At 43.8% G+C, this 17,870-nt stretch overlaps 1 protein-coding gene across 1 annotated transcript in view; it reads right to left on the bottom strand.

The window, feature by feature from the left end:
- Positions 1–11,096: 11,096 nt before the first annotated feature.
- The window catches only part of adamts17 (ADAM metallopeptidase with thrombospondin type 1 motif, 17), a 179,157-nt gene continuing 172,383 nt past the window's right edge, over positions 11,097–17,870 (bottom strand). Inside the window, exons 22-23 of the mRNA XM_055661163.1 lie at positions 16,062–16,239; positions 11,097–14,999 (exon numbers count right to left, since the gene is read on the bottom strand). Of these exons, the coding sequence (XP_055517138.1) occupies positions 14,824–14,999; positions 16,062–16,239 (354 nt within the window). The 3' untranslated portion in view covers positions 11,097–14,823. The remainder of the gene's footprint in view (positions 15,000–16,061; positions 16,240–17,870) is intronic.

Genomic DNA, 17,870 nt, shown 5'->3' with positions numbered 1-17,870 from the left:
TTGGAAGGGTCCTGACCCGAAATATAATCTATCCATGTTCTCCAGAGATACTGCCTGAGCCGCTGAGTTACCCCAGACTGGTCCCTTTGTGTAAACCAGAACTTGGAGTTCCTTGTTTCTATACCCGGGGTACAAACGCGTTCCCTGTTTTCATTGTTGATTCTTTGGAAAGCATCTCAGTGGACAAGGAGAAGTTGGGCTGAAGGACTTGTTTCCACGCTGCATAACTCTACATGACAGCATGATTCTTTGTTGTTATTTGTAGTTTTTCTGCATGGATACAATGTCTATGGGGTTCCAAATATTATCATTCATATGTCATCTTGTGTCAGACTAACCATCTGCGGAAGTGTCTCGACCCAAAACGTCACCCATTCCTTTTCTCCAGATGGGAAGGAGCTGCACTCTGAACGCAGGGACGAACCACCTCCCCTGGCAGACTGTGGGGGATCTGAGCCTGTTCACACGGGGAGTGAGGGGGAAGCATATTAACCAGCGCACAAGGTGTTAAACTAAATTTAAAAAAAGATTTTTTTTTAAAGCAACAAATGATTTTAAACAGCAGTGAAATATGAGCATCAGGTGTTGGAACAGAAGAGAATTGAATGAACTTCAAGCAATCCTTCAGTATGATATGTTGTTTCTTGTATCGCTGAAACTTCCCAGTGAATAATTCATGCCTCCCTGTGTAATGCAGTCCCACTCTAATTGCTTGGACATTTTTGGTTTTATTTCACATTGCAAACAAATCATTAGCGGAACTCTACTTTCTTTGTACAGCCCATTTCTTACTGCATCTCAGCACAGTGTCTAGTGGGGAGCGGGCAAATGGCAGAGGGGGAAGGGAACTGAACCTGGTTCAGAACAGCTAATATTTCATTAGTTATCCATTATTCTCCATCATCTACTAAACTCCATGTACTTCCATCCAACATTGAAGGATACAACTTGGTCCATTGGATTCATCATCATCGACGGACGGTCACTCGGAACGACAACAAAGGTTACAATCCAGACACACAGACTGCACCAGAGGTAGCAACTCAACTAGTTGATCATATAAACACAATTTTACTTTCCATAACGAGGAACCAGATTTGTGTTTATGCAATATTTTCCTGCTCAAGGTATTCTGAAGAATGTCACAGCAAATGAAACGCTTCTATGTGCCATTTTTTTTAATTATCAAGAAAAATATGTTTGCTTCTAAATGAGCAGTATCAGCTTTGATTTTGATTTTTATTATGAGGCATTCTCCAATAACTGGGAGGACGGGAGCCACCAGTAGGTGTGACTTAGACAATCTCTATTGCATAGGGGAATGAGAATAGTTCCATTAAGTCAGTGGGAGGGCTGAGGCTATATTTAATTGTTTGGATGAGTGTTACCATCTGAAGTTATTAGGTTAAGTGAAGTCATCATTGGTCGATGCAAGGAATGGAACCAATTTTGGGCAATGTGTCAGGCAAGTTTTTGGGAGAAGCGTCAGATGGAACTGCAGATGCTGGTTTGTAACATAGATAGACACAAAGAACAGTCTGAAGAAGGGTTCCAACCCGAGACATCACCCATCCTTTTTATCCAGAGATGCTGCCTGACCCGCTGAGTTACTCCAGCACTTTGTGTGTCAGGGGTTATGGGGAGAAGGCAGGAGAATGGGGTTAAGAGGGAAATATAGATCAGCCATGATTGAATGGTGGAGTAGACTTGATGGTCTGAATGACCTAATTTTAGCTCCTATCACTTATGAACATATGAATATGAAATTTGTGTCTATTTTTGGGTGTCTATTTACTCAGGGGGGAATAAAGTCGATAGGAGGAGTGGAATAGTCTGAGCTGTTGGGGGCAACAGGTAGCTTTATGCCTCTTGATTTCTTATATAATAGTAACTACACCTCAAGAAGTATTTTGTATGTCATGAATTGCTTGGGAATGCTTTGAGAAGATGTTGCATCCATGCAAATGTGGTTGTTCATTGGGCCAGTGGGCTGAATGGCCTCATTCTGCTCGTATAACATATGAACATTGTTGAAAGTAAAAATGTGTTTAAATGATCGGTCATTCCAATCACATACTGTAGATTCCTCACAGGGTGAGTCGGGTTAAAATTGTCAGACGTTTCTTCTGGCAAATGGATATTTTGATTTTGATTATTGTCGTCTGGTATTTGAGCTTCGTTAAGGTCCCCGACAAATTGGACATTGACCCTGTTGCAAATCATTTGGTTCAATAGAGAATGGATTTGATAGGAATGGATGACAATGCCACTGTCAATTCCAGCAACGGTTTCTGGGGAATAATCAATAACCCATCTTGCTACTAATGAAGAAATAAGTGACAGTGTGTGTGGATATGTCTTCTGATTATATTCCAGTCACAAATGATTAGGTACCTCGGGCTGCTTTGTTAACAATTGTAAGCTTTCCTCAGGGAGTGGAGGCTAGTACATGAGGTTAGAAATAACTACCTCCTGGTTTTTATTACAGTAACACCTGGTCAATTAGGACCAATTTGTATTCAAAGTCAAAATACAAAATTCAACCAAGCGAAGGAACTCTTTAATATTGAATGTGACCTTGTTCAATAGAGGTAGTGCTTGCTCGCTATGTTAGAAGATTGTGGGTCTGAGATGCTTAAACCAACAACCAAACACAAACCTGAGCTGACACTTCAGAGGATTACTCTCAGATGTACTGTCCTTCAGGAGAAATATTAAATCCTGGAGTAGGTAACAGATCCATGTTTGAAAATGAGCAAGTGTTCTGGTTTTCACCAACATTATGAAGACATCTTTGAAGACAGCACCTTCCTACTACTTTAGTTTAGAGCTACAGACTAAACTAGGAAAGTTTTAAAGCAGGCCCTTCCGCCCACTGAGTCCATGCTGACCAGCGATCCCCGTGCATTAGCACAATCTTACACACACACACGATGGACAGTTTACCGAAGCCGATCAACCTACAAACCTACAAATGTACAAACCTGAATGTCTGTACGTCTTACGGAACCCGTAACACACGGGAAAACCCACGCGGTTACGGGGAGAATGTACAAACTCCGTACAGACAGCGCCCGTAGTCAGGATTGAACCTGGGTCTCTGTCGTTGTAAGACAGCAACTCTACCGCTGCGCCACCGTGCCGCCCTAAACGTTCCTGTACACAAATATGTCGCAACATTTTCTACAAGGGTGTTCACATTTCAAAAGATCTTCAGCTCGGGAAGCCTGAGGAGGAAGAAGGTATCTCATCACCACATCTACCTCTGCACAAAGCATCTTATTCTTAAACTGTAGCCCCTGGTTCTGGACTACCCTGATCCTGACCTCTGGTGTTTACAGACCTGTTATGCTGCTGCATAACAATGAAGAATTTAATTGTTCCATTTCCACTCTAGACTCTCTTGTGGAGATTCGAAGTTCTCCCTGTGACAAGGATTCCCTCCGTGTGCTCCGGTTTCTTCTCACATCACGGAGGTGTGTGAATTGGTAGATTAATTGGTCATTGTAACATAACGCTTGAGTAGGTGAGTTGGGAGGAGATTCTGAGTAGAATTCCTGGGTGGGTGAGAAGGAATAAAATACTGGGAGATCGATAGAGCAGTGGGATTGTTGGGAATCCTCCACGAACTAGCACAAACCGGATGAGCCGAGTGATCTCCTTCTGAGTCATAGGGAAATGTACACATGTATATAAGGTTTCACCGTTGACCTCTCCATCTTAGCACAGTCAGAACAACAGGTCACAGGGGTCACACACAGATTTGTCAGTGAAATTAGAAACTCACCTCATACTCCTTTATATCTCCAAACCTGAACTTAAATTTCTCCCTCAAAAAATCGCACTGGAATCGAAATGTTTTGACAACTCATGATTTTTGAAGGGTCGCTCTTTTGGAAAATGAGTGAAAGCATGCCGGGAATGTGGCAGTTACAATACACAACATGCAACTTGGAGATTATGTTTTAGTGCATTCGAACAGTGAGTTATGTCATCCACTCTCCAAGTCTCCCAGTGATGTTCGAAACAGTGAAAGCCCTGGATAGAGTGGATGAGGAGAGGATGCTTCCATTAGTGGGAGAGTCTAGGACCAGAGGTCATAGCCTCAGAATAAAAGGACGTTTTTTTAGGAAGGAGATGAGGAGGAATTTATTTTGCCAGATGGTGGTGAATCTGTGGAATTCATTGCCACAGATGGCTGTGGAGGCCAAGTCAATGGATATTTTTAAGGCAGAGATAGATCGATTCTTAATTACTATGGGTGTCAGAGGTTATGGGGAGATGGCAGGAGAATGGGGTTAAGAGGGAAAGATAGATCAGCCATGATTGAATGCAGAGTAGGGGCACATGACCTAATTCTGCTCCATCCCTCCTAGCCAGTGATTCAATGGATCATTAATATTGACACTTTTACAACCAAATGCGCCACACTTCACACTTCATTTTTTTACTCTACGTATAATTGTTTCTTGGTGTAAACATAGTGAATTTGGATATTTCCCCTGATGTCATAGAGTCATACAGACATACAACGTAGAAACAGGCCCTTCGGCCCAACTTGCCCACACCAACCAACATGTGCCATCTACACTGGTCCAACAGCCAGAATTTGACCTTAAGCCTTTCCAATCTGCCTTATTTGTGTATCTAACTAATCCAATCCATTTTCCCTCCCGCGGGTATTTGATGCAACAATCTGTACACACGCAGATATTAGTTTTGTTCAGGCATAGATATTCTTGGCAAAAAAGCAATCCAGCAGCCAAAACACTTTCCTTTGCTGTTTGACATTTCAAAGGTATTAAATACAGCAGTTCTTCCTGAAATAATTCTCCTCTGGGGAAATGAGCCCAGATACAATTGTGAATTCTCACAGTTATCTATTCTTTGTTTACCACCTTGCGAAAACAGAGCGCGGCCAAAATATCTACAGTTATCTGCAGGGAGATACTGTACGTTTTCCCATTTCCTTCATCCTTCTCATTTGTGGACGTGTCAGGCGATTACAGTCCTTTTGCTTGCTTCTCGACTTCCTGCGGCAGCTTAAAAAATTCAGGGTCGGTCAACCAGCCATGACCCACTTCTATAGGTCTACCATAGAAAGCATACTCACATTCTCCATGCTTGTCTGGTATGGTCACACAACCTCGCAGGATAAGACTCGGCTGGAGAGAATAGTGCGCCGAGCTTCTAAGATCATCGGTTGCAGCAGACTTCCCTCAGTGACATCACTTCACTCAACAAGACTCACCAGAAAGGCCAAAAAAATCATAGCAGATCACTTTCACCCGGCACATTACCTCTTTAATCTCCTCCCATCAGGAAGGAGATATAGAAGCATTAAAAGTAAAACATCTCGCTTCAGAGACAGCACCTACCTCCAAGCCATCAGATGTTTGAATTTGCACTAACCACTTTGCACTTTCTTTTGCACTTGCACTTACGCTTAATGTGATGCTGCTGGGTACTGTCCTTCCTGTATATATTGTCCTTTGTACGATATTGTCTGTATTATTTATTGTGGTGTATGTGGTGGTTGTATTGTACTGTATTGTATCTGTCTGAGAGCGAACCAAGACACATTCCTATCAACTTGTTGACATATCAATAAATTTCTTGAATCTTGAATCTTGAATCTTCAGAATTTCATTTCAGTTATTGGGGTCAATACACAGGGCTTTCGCAACAAGCCAACGTGCACTCTGCAAAGATTTCTGTGTCAGTAATTACTTTTATATCTCGTGCTAAAGTCCATAGGAAAGGTGCCTCTCGACAATGGACTTCCTCTCTGCATTATGTCTCTGCTGATCTTTCAGCGAAGCGGCAAGGTGTTCAATTTTACTTTTTCTCGGGTTACTTACAGCGGGTAATTTCTGGTGAAAAGTGCACATGCTGCTACCGTATGTAATTCTATTAGCGCTTAAAAGCAGAACACATTGCGGTCAGTCATCATATGTGATTCATTTAACACAAAGAAAAGCTCATCAGTCCACTGTTGCCAAAACGTCTAGCTTTCATCTTTCAGAGCACGAAGCTTTCTCTTTGGCTGATGGCTCACGTTTAACCCTATTACACTCATGAATTTATCTAACCTCCTCCTTTTCTGTAGTTGTTGTTGGTCTAGCTTTCTTCATCTTGTTGATTTCCACAGTACTGATCTTGTTTTGTTTTTCCACCTTCTGAGTCTCTCTTTATGGAATTAAGAATTAATCGATGCATCCTCGATGGGACAAAAAATAACATGGCCACACAATGGACTGAACGCCCTGGTTGTACAGGTCAAAAAGAACTGCAGGTGCTTGTTTACAAAAAAAAAGACACTAAGTGCTGGAGTAACTCAGCAGGTCGGGCAGCATCTCTGGAGAACATGGATAGGTGATGTTTCGGGTCGGGAGGCTTCTTCAGATTATATGGAATGGGGGGAAGGGAATAAAACTGGAATAGAGGAAGAGCAGGACAAACCGTGGCAGGTTAGTTGTGCTGTACTGTAGAAACTATCTTGACTGGCTGCCTCATGGCCTGTGGTGATTCCATACACAAGAACACAAGAGGCTACCAGAGAGCATTGGGAACATCCCCACCACCAATATGAGGTGGTGCTGACAGTTGGCGTCTCTCATCAAGCACCTAGGCCATCCAGGCCAGGCACTCTTCGAGCTTCAGTTTGGGCAGGAGGTACAGAAGCCTGAAGTCCCACAGACCAGGTTGAGGAACAGAGCAGGGGTCTTGCCTTCTAGGAGCTGGGTATTTCCCTTCCACCCCCGGGGGCACAAAGACTGAACGGTGGCTGGGCAAGGCGAGAGATGACGGCTCACTGGCCCATGTGTGGATCCAGACTGAGGTGAAAGCTGGAGGCTCAGCAGCAGCCTGGGACTCGGGCACTGATCCACGGGACGAATTGCACGTACTGGACGCGGCCTGCAGTGGCACAGACTGGTGGAGGATGCCTACAACTTTGCTTGGCCAGGTCGACCCAGCAATACCGCCAGGACAATGGGCCTTTATGGCCAGCTGCACCTACAGCAAGTTGAACTTTGGAAACCTGGCGACTCCAGTATATTGTTTCAGTGGACTATTTCTATACACTTTATATTTAATCTAGGACTAGGCTTTTGTACTGTATTACTTTGCTGAACTGAATTAATTTCACTCTACTTTGGTACATATGGCAATAAAGAACCATAGATTAATTCCTACTATTGTCAGGTTTATGAACTGACCACCATGTCATCCATGAGCTTAATCCAACTTTGGTAACAGAACACTGGGGTCCACCTCTTGCACTAGTATTGAATTGTTCTCTAATTATGTTTTACACATATTCTTGTTTCTTGCGCAGTCTTTGTACTGTCTTGCAGAATTTTATATGCTGGAAAGGCGCAGTTAAAATAGCTGAACAGTTTGCTTATAGGTGCAGCAAGTTCTGATGTATTAGTGTGCAGCACTGCAGCTAGGATATTCTCCATCCCCTTGGCTTTGTCCTATTCAGTGCTCTCATTTCTTTGTATCTCGCAGAGTGAGTTGAATTGGCAAGAGGCCAGCTTCTGCGCTTGTGTGGATCTGAGGAGGAAATCGAGATTGTGTTGGCGGTACCTGGTGGTAACAAACCCTCGGCTCAGGAGGGAGGAGTTGAGCATCTGGCTGTGGGTGGCGATGGGTCATGGGGTCCGACCCGGGGGTATTTAAGGTCGGGTCACGGGGTTGGCGTTGGAAGCAGCACAGTGAAGTAATAAACACCATTTCATTCACACAACTAGTTTTCGCCTCATTCTTGGCTGGTCTCCTGGAGTCCCCGCTACAATAGAAATCAAGGAGGAAGTCAATGTCCATCTGTTCAGCCCTTCTGAGTTCCTAATGCTTCATCCTTGCCATTCGCTCTCAGAAGCTGGGCCCTGCCATTACTTCACCTCCCTCCATTAGCTGTTCAATTGTCCAACACAATCGAGTTTAGATGTGATCGGGCCGCAGGGCTTCAAATTGATCCATTAGTTGTGGGATGACTCTACCTTGTCTATTGCATCCCAGGTTGGTCAAAATGTGATCTACATCTCCGAATACAGATTTGAAAAATTCTCTTTTAAGGGGCCTTCTCTTCTATTTCTACTTTCCACTTTCTCTCTAACTTTTTTATTTTTTATATACACACTTCACGTTTTTCTACTCTCTACCATCTATTTTTCCACTTTTTCCTCTTTCTATTGTTTTATTTTTCTTGTCCTGCTTACTTCCTTCTTATAACATAAAACTAGAGGTTGTACATAGAATGGATTACGGTATTACATAGTTGGCACCTAAAATTAGGTTCCACTGTACTGTTTTGTGCTGTATTAACTTCTAAAAAAAAAAATGTGATAACTGAATGTCTCTGCGTTGGTCAAAAAAATGCTTAACCTATGACGTACGTGTAACCTTAAAATTGGATGATAAAGGTCACATGGAACTAGGTTTGGGGTATATTAACCATTATACGTGTTGTGATTTTTAAACCATTCCAGAAGTGGGTGATTGGCTTTGCGTGTGTTCAGATAAACAGTGAAACAAGGGACTTGAGTCTTGATGGATCACTGTGTGTGCCGAGGGCAAATGAGTTCCAATGGAAAAGGGAACGTGTTGCTCTGTAATTGCATGGAAGATTAAAACTGTAAGATTAACAGGTGCAAGATTGGATTTAATCAACCAGCCTGATATCATGAGTGGGCTAAAGGTTGAAAAACTCCAGTGGCAATATTCACCTGCCCTACTGACAGCAAAGATGATATGAAGTAGCTCAAGGTCATGGTTCATCACTAGATGGGGGAAATTAAATGTCTGAACTGGTAAATATCAGAAAATCCCAGAAGGTGGTTTGATAAACCTTCTTCAGATCATGAGCTTGATTGCTTGTATTCTTCTCTGCCCTGCTTTTATGCTGTTGCCATGGGAATTTCTGACTGCCAGGCATTTATTGGAGTGCATGCCATATCTGACTGGTTGATCAATGACATCTCGTAAATATATTAAGTATTAAAGGCAATGTAGCCAGGGTACACAATGAACAGTGAGCTCACCATTAATATAAACTTCTTGTTGTAATATATAGTAATCACATGCAACAGGATACAAGCAGATGATCTGAACAGCACTGATATGCAGCAGGCCGTTTGGGATTAAGCAGCTCAAAGTGAATTCTTTATTCATTATTTCTCAGCAATATGGACATATCACCGGCAGCCAGAATTTCATATGATCAAAGATCAAACCACAAAGCATTCATTGTGAAGATAATTTGTTCTGCTTGTTTTTCAATTTGTTCCTTGTTACAGGAAAAGTAGTGTGCAAGTTAACTGGGCAGTTGTCGTGTCTTGGGACTGGAGAACTGTGTCTCTTACCAACTTCTACAGATGCATCACAGAAAGCACACTGTGTAGGAAGGAACTGCAGATGCTAGTTTAACCCGAAGATAGACACAAAAAACTGGAGTAACTCAGCGGGTCCGACAACATCTCTGGAGAAAAGGAATCGGTGACATTTCGGGTCGACACCCTTCTTCAGACAGGGTCACAAAGCATACTGAGAGCATACTGTCAGGTTACATCACAACTAGGTTTGGGAACAGCTCTGCCCAAGACGGAAAGAAATTGCAAAGAATTGTGGATGTAGCCCAGTCCATCACACAGACTAGACTCCCCACCACTGACTCCATCGACACCTCACACTTTCTCAGAAACGGCAGCCAACATAATCAATGTCTTGCCGCACCCAGATCATTCCTTCTTCTCCCTGCTCCCGCCTGGAGTTTATTTTTATGCACAGCTATGGTGAGGTAGCGGTACATCGAAAATCTTGCTTACAGCAGCATCATAGGCACAGAGTCTCAGATAAACACACAAAAATACACAAGGGCCTGACTGGCCCTTTCTTGCCTCCAATTTATTTCCCCCCCCCAGTCTGAAGACGGGTTCCGACCTGAAACGTCACCTGTTCTTTCTCTCCAGAGATGCTGCCTGACACATCGAGTTGCATGCAGCATTTTGTGTCTATCTTCACACAAAAACATGAGTTATACACAAATTCTACCAGACAGTGAAAGGATAACTGTGCAAAAACAATTTAGTGCAAAACGCAATTAGAAAACGGGATAATCATCGTGGTCCACAGTGTTCCATTCCCGACGTAGGATTAGGGTTGTGTGAGGTGGTTCAAGAAACATAGAAAATAGGTGCAGGAGGAGGCCATTCAGCCCTTCGAGCCAGCACCGCCATTTATTGTGATCATGGCTGATCGTACCCAATCAATAACCCTTCTCCCCATATCCCTTGATTCCACTAGCCCCTAGAGCTCTATCTAACTCCCTCTTAAATCCATCCAGTGATTTGGCCTCCACAGCCCTCTGTGACAGGGAATTCCACAGATTCACAACTCTCTGGGTGAATTTTTTTTTTCTCACCTCAGTCTTAAATGGCCTCTCCTTTATTCTAAGACTGTGGCTCCTGGTTCTGGACTCGCCCAACATTGGGAACATTTTTCCTGCATCTAGCTTGTCCATTCCTTTTATAATTTTATATGTTTCTATAAGATATCCCTTCATCCTTCTAAACCCCAGCGAATACAAGCCTAGTCTTTTCAATCTTTCCTCATATGACAGTCCCGCCATCCCAGGTATCAATCTCGTGCACCTACACTGCACTGCCTCAATCACAAGGATGTCCTTCCTCAAATTAGGAGACCAAAACTGTACACAATACTCCAGATGTGGTCTTACCAGAGCCCTATACAACTGCAGAAGAACCTATTTACTATATACCTATAGAACCTATATACTGAAATCCTCTTGTTATGAAGGCCAACATTCCATTAGTTTTCTTCACTGCCTGCTGTACCTGCACGCCAATTTTCAGTGACTGGTGTACAAGGACACCCAGGTCTTGCTACACCTCCCCCTTACCTAACCTACCCCCAAGACCAAGAATGTGATGGTGGTGGGAAAGTCACTGTTCTTAAGCCAGGTGTATGGGACGCCAGGCTCTGTACCTCCTGCCCGACCCGAGCGAGAAGAGGATAATAATAGCAAAAGTGACATCCAAGTCAGTCAATTAAAACACCACAGGCAGTTTATTTGATGAAAATAAATTTAATATGAAATGTTTCGCAAAATATTCTTCCATTAACGGGAGGAAGGATGCCCGGAATCATTAGTCTTGTTACAAGTTCTCAAGCATTTTCCATATTCTCTGCCTCATGAAAAACCATAAATATACTGGAGGTCATCGATACAGCACCTGTGTTGGCAAAACTGCCAACATGACATTTCAGTCTGCAATAAAAAGCTAGTCATAATGAATATATCTCAGTATCACATTATGCTAATGCAAGCAAGCACCTTCCGACAGAGATTATTGTTCTAATAAGATAGCACCATGTGGAATATAGTGACAGTCACTAGTACATTTAATATTTAACAGTACAATTATACATTGCCTACTGTGTAAGACAGAATTAAAACGAGTCATCGTTTGCAAAAAATAGCACCACTAAAATAAACAGCAAGTAAAATTGCAGCAAACAAGCTCTGCCACACACAGGAAGGGAATAACCTTTTCACCACTGATAGCTGACGGGTTTGAGGAGGGCTCAATGGTTCTGCTGAGTCGCAGATGCAGAGCGCATCTACGTGGGTTGTGTAAGGTGTGAATCCTTAACAGGCTGAGAAGCAATGGAAGATAGGCACAAAATGCTGGAGTAACTCATCTGGACGGGCAGCATCTCTGGAGAGGAGGAACGGGTGACGTTTTGGGTCGAGACCCTTCTTCAGACAGAGTCAAGGGAGATAGAGACTAGAGATATGGAAGGGTAAGGTGTAAGGTGTGAAAACAACAGATCAAAGCAGACGATGATCAAGGAAATGTAGACCGGTTCATGGTTAGCTGAGGGGAAGGTGACAATGAGGCTCACTTGTTGGAGGTCTGTCTCTTTACCTAGTTTCTGTGATTAGCTGACAGTGGTAAATCTTCCTGATACAAGCTCCCAACATGCTCCACTCAGTGCCAGAGGATGGAAATGTAAAATTTACACTCTTACCTTTATCTCATATTAATTTTTAAACACACACTGTAAAAATCAAGATTTCAGCTGACAATAGACACAAAGTGCTAGAGTAACTCAACTAGTCAGGCAGCATCTCTGTGGAAAAGCAATAGATGACATTTTGGGTTGGAACCCTTCTTCAGCTATGTTCGAATTGTGTATGGAAATACTTAATAGTTGGAGGTCTGTGGTACATGTGAGGGTACGTGTCGATCAGCATACATGTATATGTTGTATGTGTCATTGTATGTGTTGTGTGTAAATTAGTGTTTTGTGCGTTTGGAGTGTGTATTAGTATTGATGTATTCATTGTGTACATGAAAATTGCAGGTGTATATGTTGCATGAAGATAGACACAAAAAGCTGGAGTAACTCAGCGGGTCAGACAGCATTTCTGGAGAGAACAAATAGGTGATGTTTCGGGTTGAGACCCTTCTTCAGACCAAAACATCCACACATTCTTTTTATCCGGGGAAGCTGTGTGTCCTGCTGAGTTACTCCAGCTTTTTGTGTCTATCTTTGGTTTAAACCAGCATCTGCAGTTAGGCAGAACTATGAGTTCCTTCCTACACATATATGTTGCATGTGTCAGTGCAATGCTGTGTGTGAGTTAGTTTAGTATGTGTATGGTGTGTGGGTCAGTGCTTGTGTCTGTGAAGTGTATGATATGATTCAGGGTAGGGTCATCTGAGTGTGCGTGTGTTTGTGGGCTGTCTACCGCTGTTTGGTACTGAGTCTTTGTGCGTATACTGCAGGGAATGGCAGCAGCTGTAATGTCCTGCACTCATGACCCTGAGAATAATCATGACCACTAAAGTAGTCTGACATGTTTCTGAGGCTGCAGGAGGTTACAGGTCTCACTGAGGTCAAGGAAGACAGTCCACTAAGCAGTGTGGTTTCAGGGGAAAGGGACTTCCAAAAGCCGGCTGTTTTAAGTGTAAGTGGCAGTTAGTTACTGTGATAGACCACACATGTACATGCAGATGGTGAAAGCTTCATATAAGAAGGGTCACACTCACACAGAAGGGGCGGCAAGGTGGCTCAGCGGTAAAGTTGCTACTTACAGAAACCCGGGTTCAATCCTGACTGTGGGCGCTGTCTGTATGGAGTTTGTATGTTCTTCTTGTGACCTGTGTGGGATATCTCCAGCTGTCCGCTTTCCTCCCACACTCCAAAGACGTACAGGTTTGTAGGTTAAGTGGCTTCTGTATAATTGTCCCTAGTGTGTGTAGGATAGGGTAATTATGTGGGGATCACTATTTGGCGTTGACTCAGTGGGCCAAAGGGCCTGTTTTCACGCTGTATCTCTAAACTAAAAAACTAAACGGGAGGGTAGACCTGACCAGACAGATCGGTACATTTGGGCGCTGATTTGTTCCCCTTCCCCTGAAGCCCTGCTGTGCTCAGCACTTCAACTGTGTCATCTGCGAGTGGTAGCAGGGTACACCAGCTTGCACCTCACAGCAATGGCCTCAACACAAGCAGGAGCATTGGGCACCAGACGGGTACATCTACAGTCTCGTACACCAGCTGTGGTGCATCTAATGGCAGATTGCTGAGCAGTGTTGTCCCGTATTACTACCTGAAGTTGGAGCTTCCCAGACAGTTGCTTCTAATCACCACCAGAGTGTAAATCCGACTCACAGAGACTGCTGCCTCTTCTTCTCATGGATCCATTAAGTTACACACAGGCTTCACACTACTTATGACTGATGGTATTTTATTGTTACATGTACCGGGGGTGCAGTGAATTTCCTTTTTGTATACTATTCGGAGATACGTAATGAACTGTGTACAAATATGAATTTCACTGCACCTCGGTACGGCATGGGGGAGGGGGAGCCGTGAGGAGGGGGGAGGGGGAAGAACAAAGGAGGACCTGGCCTGGAGGGGACCACTGTGTGGGAGAACAAGGGAGGAGCTGGCGCGGAATACTTTGTAACTTTATGTCAGCGCCCTTTATGTGGCAACTCTTTGCATACCTTGGGTATGCAAAAACGAAGAGTATCACTGTGCCTTTTCACATGAGACATTAAAGTATTCATTCATTCATTCACATGAGATAATAAAGTATCATTAGCCATGTCCATCAGGAAGGTTGACTGGCCTAAAGGTAAAAAGTAATGAAAAGGTTAAAGAGAATCGTTCAAGTTTGGCTTTGCATTGCTACTCTTTGCTATAAATGAAGATATTAAGTTGCAAATTCTCATGAAGCGAGTGGTTTGATCGATAGTCTGGATGTCAAGGCTTTTCATATTTTCCAGAACTATGAGAGGGATAACAAACAGTGAGTTGAGATTCTAGACACATCTCCACCTGAAGGTGCGTGGAAGGGATAGATTTTCCTGCTCCTTCATTGTCCTTTGCTTTCCGCTGGAAATGGTTCCAGTGCACAGTATTAACTCTACAAAAATCCAGTGAGAGACAGTAAACGTCATTTCTTGTTGGTGAGAAAGGAGTTACTGTTTACTTCCCTCACTGATTGGAGCCAAGCGGTTGATGTTGCAGTGATAGGCAAGTACAGAACCCATCGACGTGGGGCCTTGGGTAGGTCACTGGCTCAGCTTCTGACACTGTAACAGCAGCTCACGCGGTACATCCCAAAAATGGCGGGGTGCGTTTGCAGAGTGTGGGCAAGGATGGTGGGGAGCCTGCAGCTTCCCAAGCACCGCTCTCTTCCAGTTAAAATAAAAAATCCGCGCATCCCCCGATTCTGTACGGGATGAAACGGAGAAGAAAAAAAACTCTTCTTCAGTTATCTCATTGCTTCAATAATACCTGCGACTCAGTGCTGCGCCGCGGCTTGTTTGCGTAGAAGTCCTTGCAGGTCTGGCAGCAGCGTCGGTACCAGCGCAGGTCTTGGCACAGGTTCTTCTCACGGATGAGTCTGCAGTACACTGCCCAGTCATCTCCCAGGCACTTGTATGTTAGGGCAGCTGCCGGGTCAAGTCAGAGAGTTACAGGAGGCCCTTAACATGTTACAGCCTCTAATGTCACCAAATCATGCTCAACATGAACGTGCAATTAGTACGGGTGTCAGGGATCAAGGGGAGAATGCAGGAGTATGGGGTTAGGAGGGAGATTCTTATCAGATCAAAAGTGACTCCGTTTCAGAGTAGACATTGGGCCAAACGCCAATAGTCTGCTTAAACAAGCTTAAAGAAACATATAAATTACCTGCAGGGAAAATCCCAAAAATAAATATCGAAAAGCCTGACCCAGGCCCTTCTCAGTCATCGCTCTGATTGCCCCCCTTCAAAATCCCGTACCTGCCTTCCAACGTACGCCCTGATCCCGTTGGCCACCACTGCCTAACGTCACTCCCTCTTAAATCAAGCTCAACATGAACGTGCAATTAGTATGGGTGTCAGGGATCAAGGGGAGAATGCAGGAGTATGGGGTTAGGAGGGAGAGATAGATAGATAGGTCAGCCATGATTGAATGGCAGAGTATCCTTAAGCTGTGAACCCTTGTCCTGGACTTCCCTAACATCGGGAATCTTCCTGCATCTAGCCTGTCCAACCCCTTAAGACCTTATGAAGCCCAACTCCACCTCTGCCCCATTAATCCAAAACTTTAATTCACAAAAATATACTCTCAGTTTTGAAAGGCTGTACTGACCCCAGCATCATTGGTCTTGTAGTGTTGGGCGTTTCAGATTTCCACTCCTTGTTTTATTTCTGTTTATTCATCCCATCGAGTCTATATTGGCTCCTGGAGCATTCCCAAAAATCTCAGTCTCCCATAACTTCCCGTAAACTATGCTCTCACACATGACCTTCGACCCACCCCCTTGTCCCCCCCATTTTGATAACTGTTCGTCGGACCAGGAAACTCTTCAGAGTTTAGTTTATAGTTTGGAGTTTGGAGACAATGAGTCTGCACCATCCAGCGATCGCCCCGCTTTCTAGTTTTAGTAGTAGTTTTATCAAACAATGTGAAGGGCCTGTTTCAGCCCTGTATGTCTAAAGTCTAGAGAGACAGATGTGCATGCTCACCAAGCCTGGACGAGGTGACATTGTTGGCGTTGGCACTTCCACTGCAAGGCTTCTGGTAGCATTGCTTGTAGGCCGGTGGTTTGGTCAAAGAAGGGCATTCGTTGCCGTGGCGCCCGGTGTTTCTGTGCATACATTGGACAACTCGAGAATGCAGGCCCTTGCCGCATGTGGACGAACACTGGAACAGAGACTGACATTGTTACGCACGCCCAGAAAACACATCCAGTCACTAACAAACAAACTGGAAAATCCACCAAATTTCTTTATTTAGCTTTAATCTATAATTATCCTACAATGTATATTTCTTCTAGAGAAGACGATTTTTAAAAGGATGATAACTTAATAGGTCAACGTAAAGAGTCAATCTGCTGAAGGACTTTTCAAATCCCTGTGTCTATTCCTGAGCCTTGTATAGAGGGAGTGCTGATAGAACTCCCGGCGGCTGTCACTCTACTAAACAACGTACCTCGGTGACTGCCAATCCCCCCCCCCCCCGCCCCCCCCCCCCCCCCCCCCCCCCCCCGGACACTTATTATTTATTTTTTATTCAAATCATTTGCTATGTCGCTCTTCAAGGGAGATGCTAAATGCATTTCGTTGTCTCTGTACTGTACACTGACAATGACAATTAAAATTGAATCTGAATCTGAATCTGAAGTTGCAACCAACACAGGTCAACATTATATCCGAGCACCTTCCCTCAAGGCTATCAGCTTGGATGGTGAAGTTTCCAAATCTACCCAATGAGTCTGATATCGGAAGGGAGGTGACTTAACAGCAGTCATTTTTAAAATGGTGGATTCTGTAACAAGACACAAAATGCTGGAGTAACTCCGCGGGTCAGGCAGCATCTCTGAAGAAAAGGAATAGGTGACGTTTCGGGTTGAGACCCTTCTACGGATTCTGTAACTGATTTGCTTTGGATGAACTTCAATTGTATCGTCAGCGTTGACATTATAACGACACCAGGATCTGCAGATGCTGGTTTACAAAGAAAGACATAAAGTTATGTCTCAGTGGGTCATGTAGCACCTGTGGAGAACATGGATGGATGGCGTTTTGGGTCGGGACACTTCTTCAGACTGTCTTCTGAAGTAGCACCCTGACCCAACATATCCCCATATTCTCCAGAGATGCTGCCTGATCCGCTGAGTTACTTCAGCACCAGTTTTTTTCAGTGTTGTCACGATGTTGGTATTATTCTAGCAATAAAAAAGGAAAGACAAAAGGATAATCTTAATTCTTTATATTAAAGGCAGCAGCCTCCCAGAAGAAGAGAGTACAGACTAGAGCTGGGACTGCAACGGTCTGGTACCAATCTCCAGCCTGTCCTTTTTCCAGCACCGTCTCCTTACAGTGAGTATGGGATTGTTGAATTAATTTCCTGGGATTAATCTCTGCACATGAATCTCTCCCAAGACTCATTATGGAAACATCCAAGGCAATGGGGCAAGCGTGTGGAACTGGGGCACTTGCTATTAAAGCCAATGAGTACATTCACGTGTTCCTGCAGCTGTGAATAAAATAATGCACACAGGTTGCCGACTGGGCATCGGACCAGCAAGCTCTTCGGAGGGAAATAAAAAGCTTTTAAAAGCTATGTTTAGCAGTATTTAATTTGGGGCTGATACTAAATTAACACATCTTCAACTGCTTCACTTAAACACTCTCAGTTTATGCTCATGTTTTCAACATCAATATTACATGCAATGATCTGTAAGATAAAGCTCAGTTTAGTTTAGAGATCTAGCATGGAAACAGGCCCCTCCACCCCACTAAAACAACACCGACCATCGATCACCCGTTCAC

Source organism: Leucoraja erinacea, chromosome 33 (genome assembly GCF_028641065.1).
Source record: "Leucoraja erinacea ecotype New England chromosome 33, Leri_hhj_1, whole genome shotgun sequence".
NCBI classification, from domain to species: domain Eukaryota; kingdom Metazoa; phylum Chordata; class Chondrichthyes; order Rajiformes; family Rajidae; genus Leucoraja; species Leucoraja erinaceus.
The sequence above is the reverse complement of the archived record's forward strand: the minus strand, read 5'-3'. Positions and strand labels throughout refer to the sequence as shown.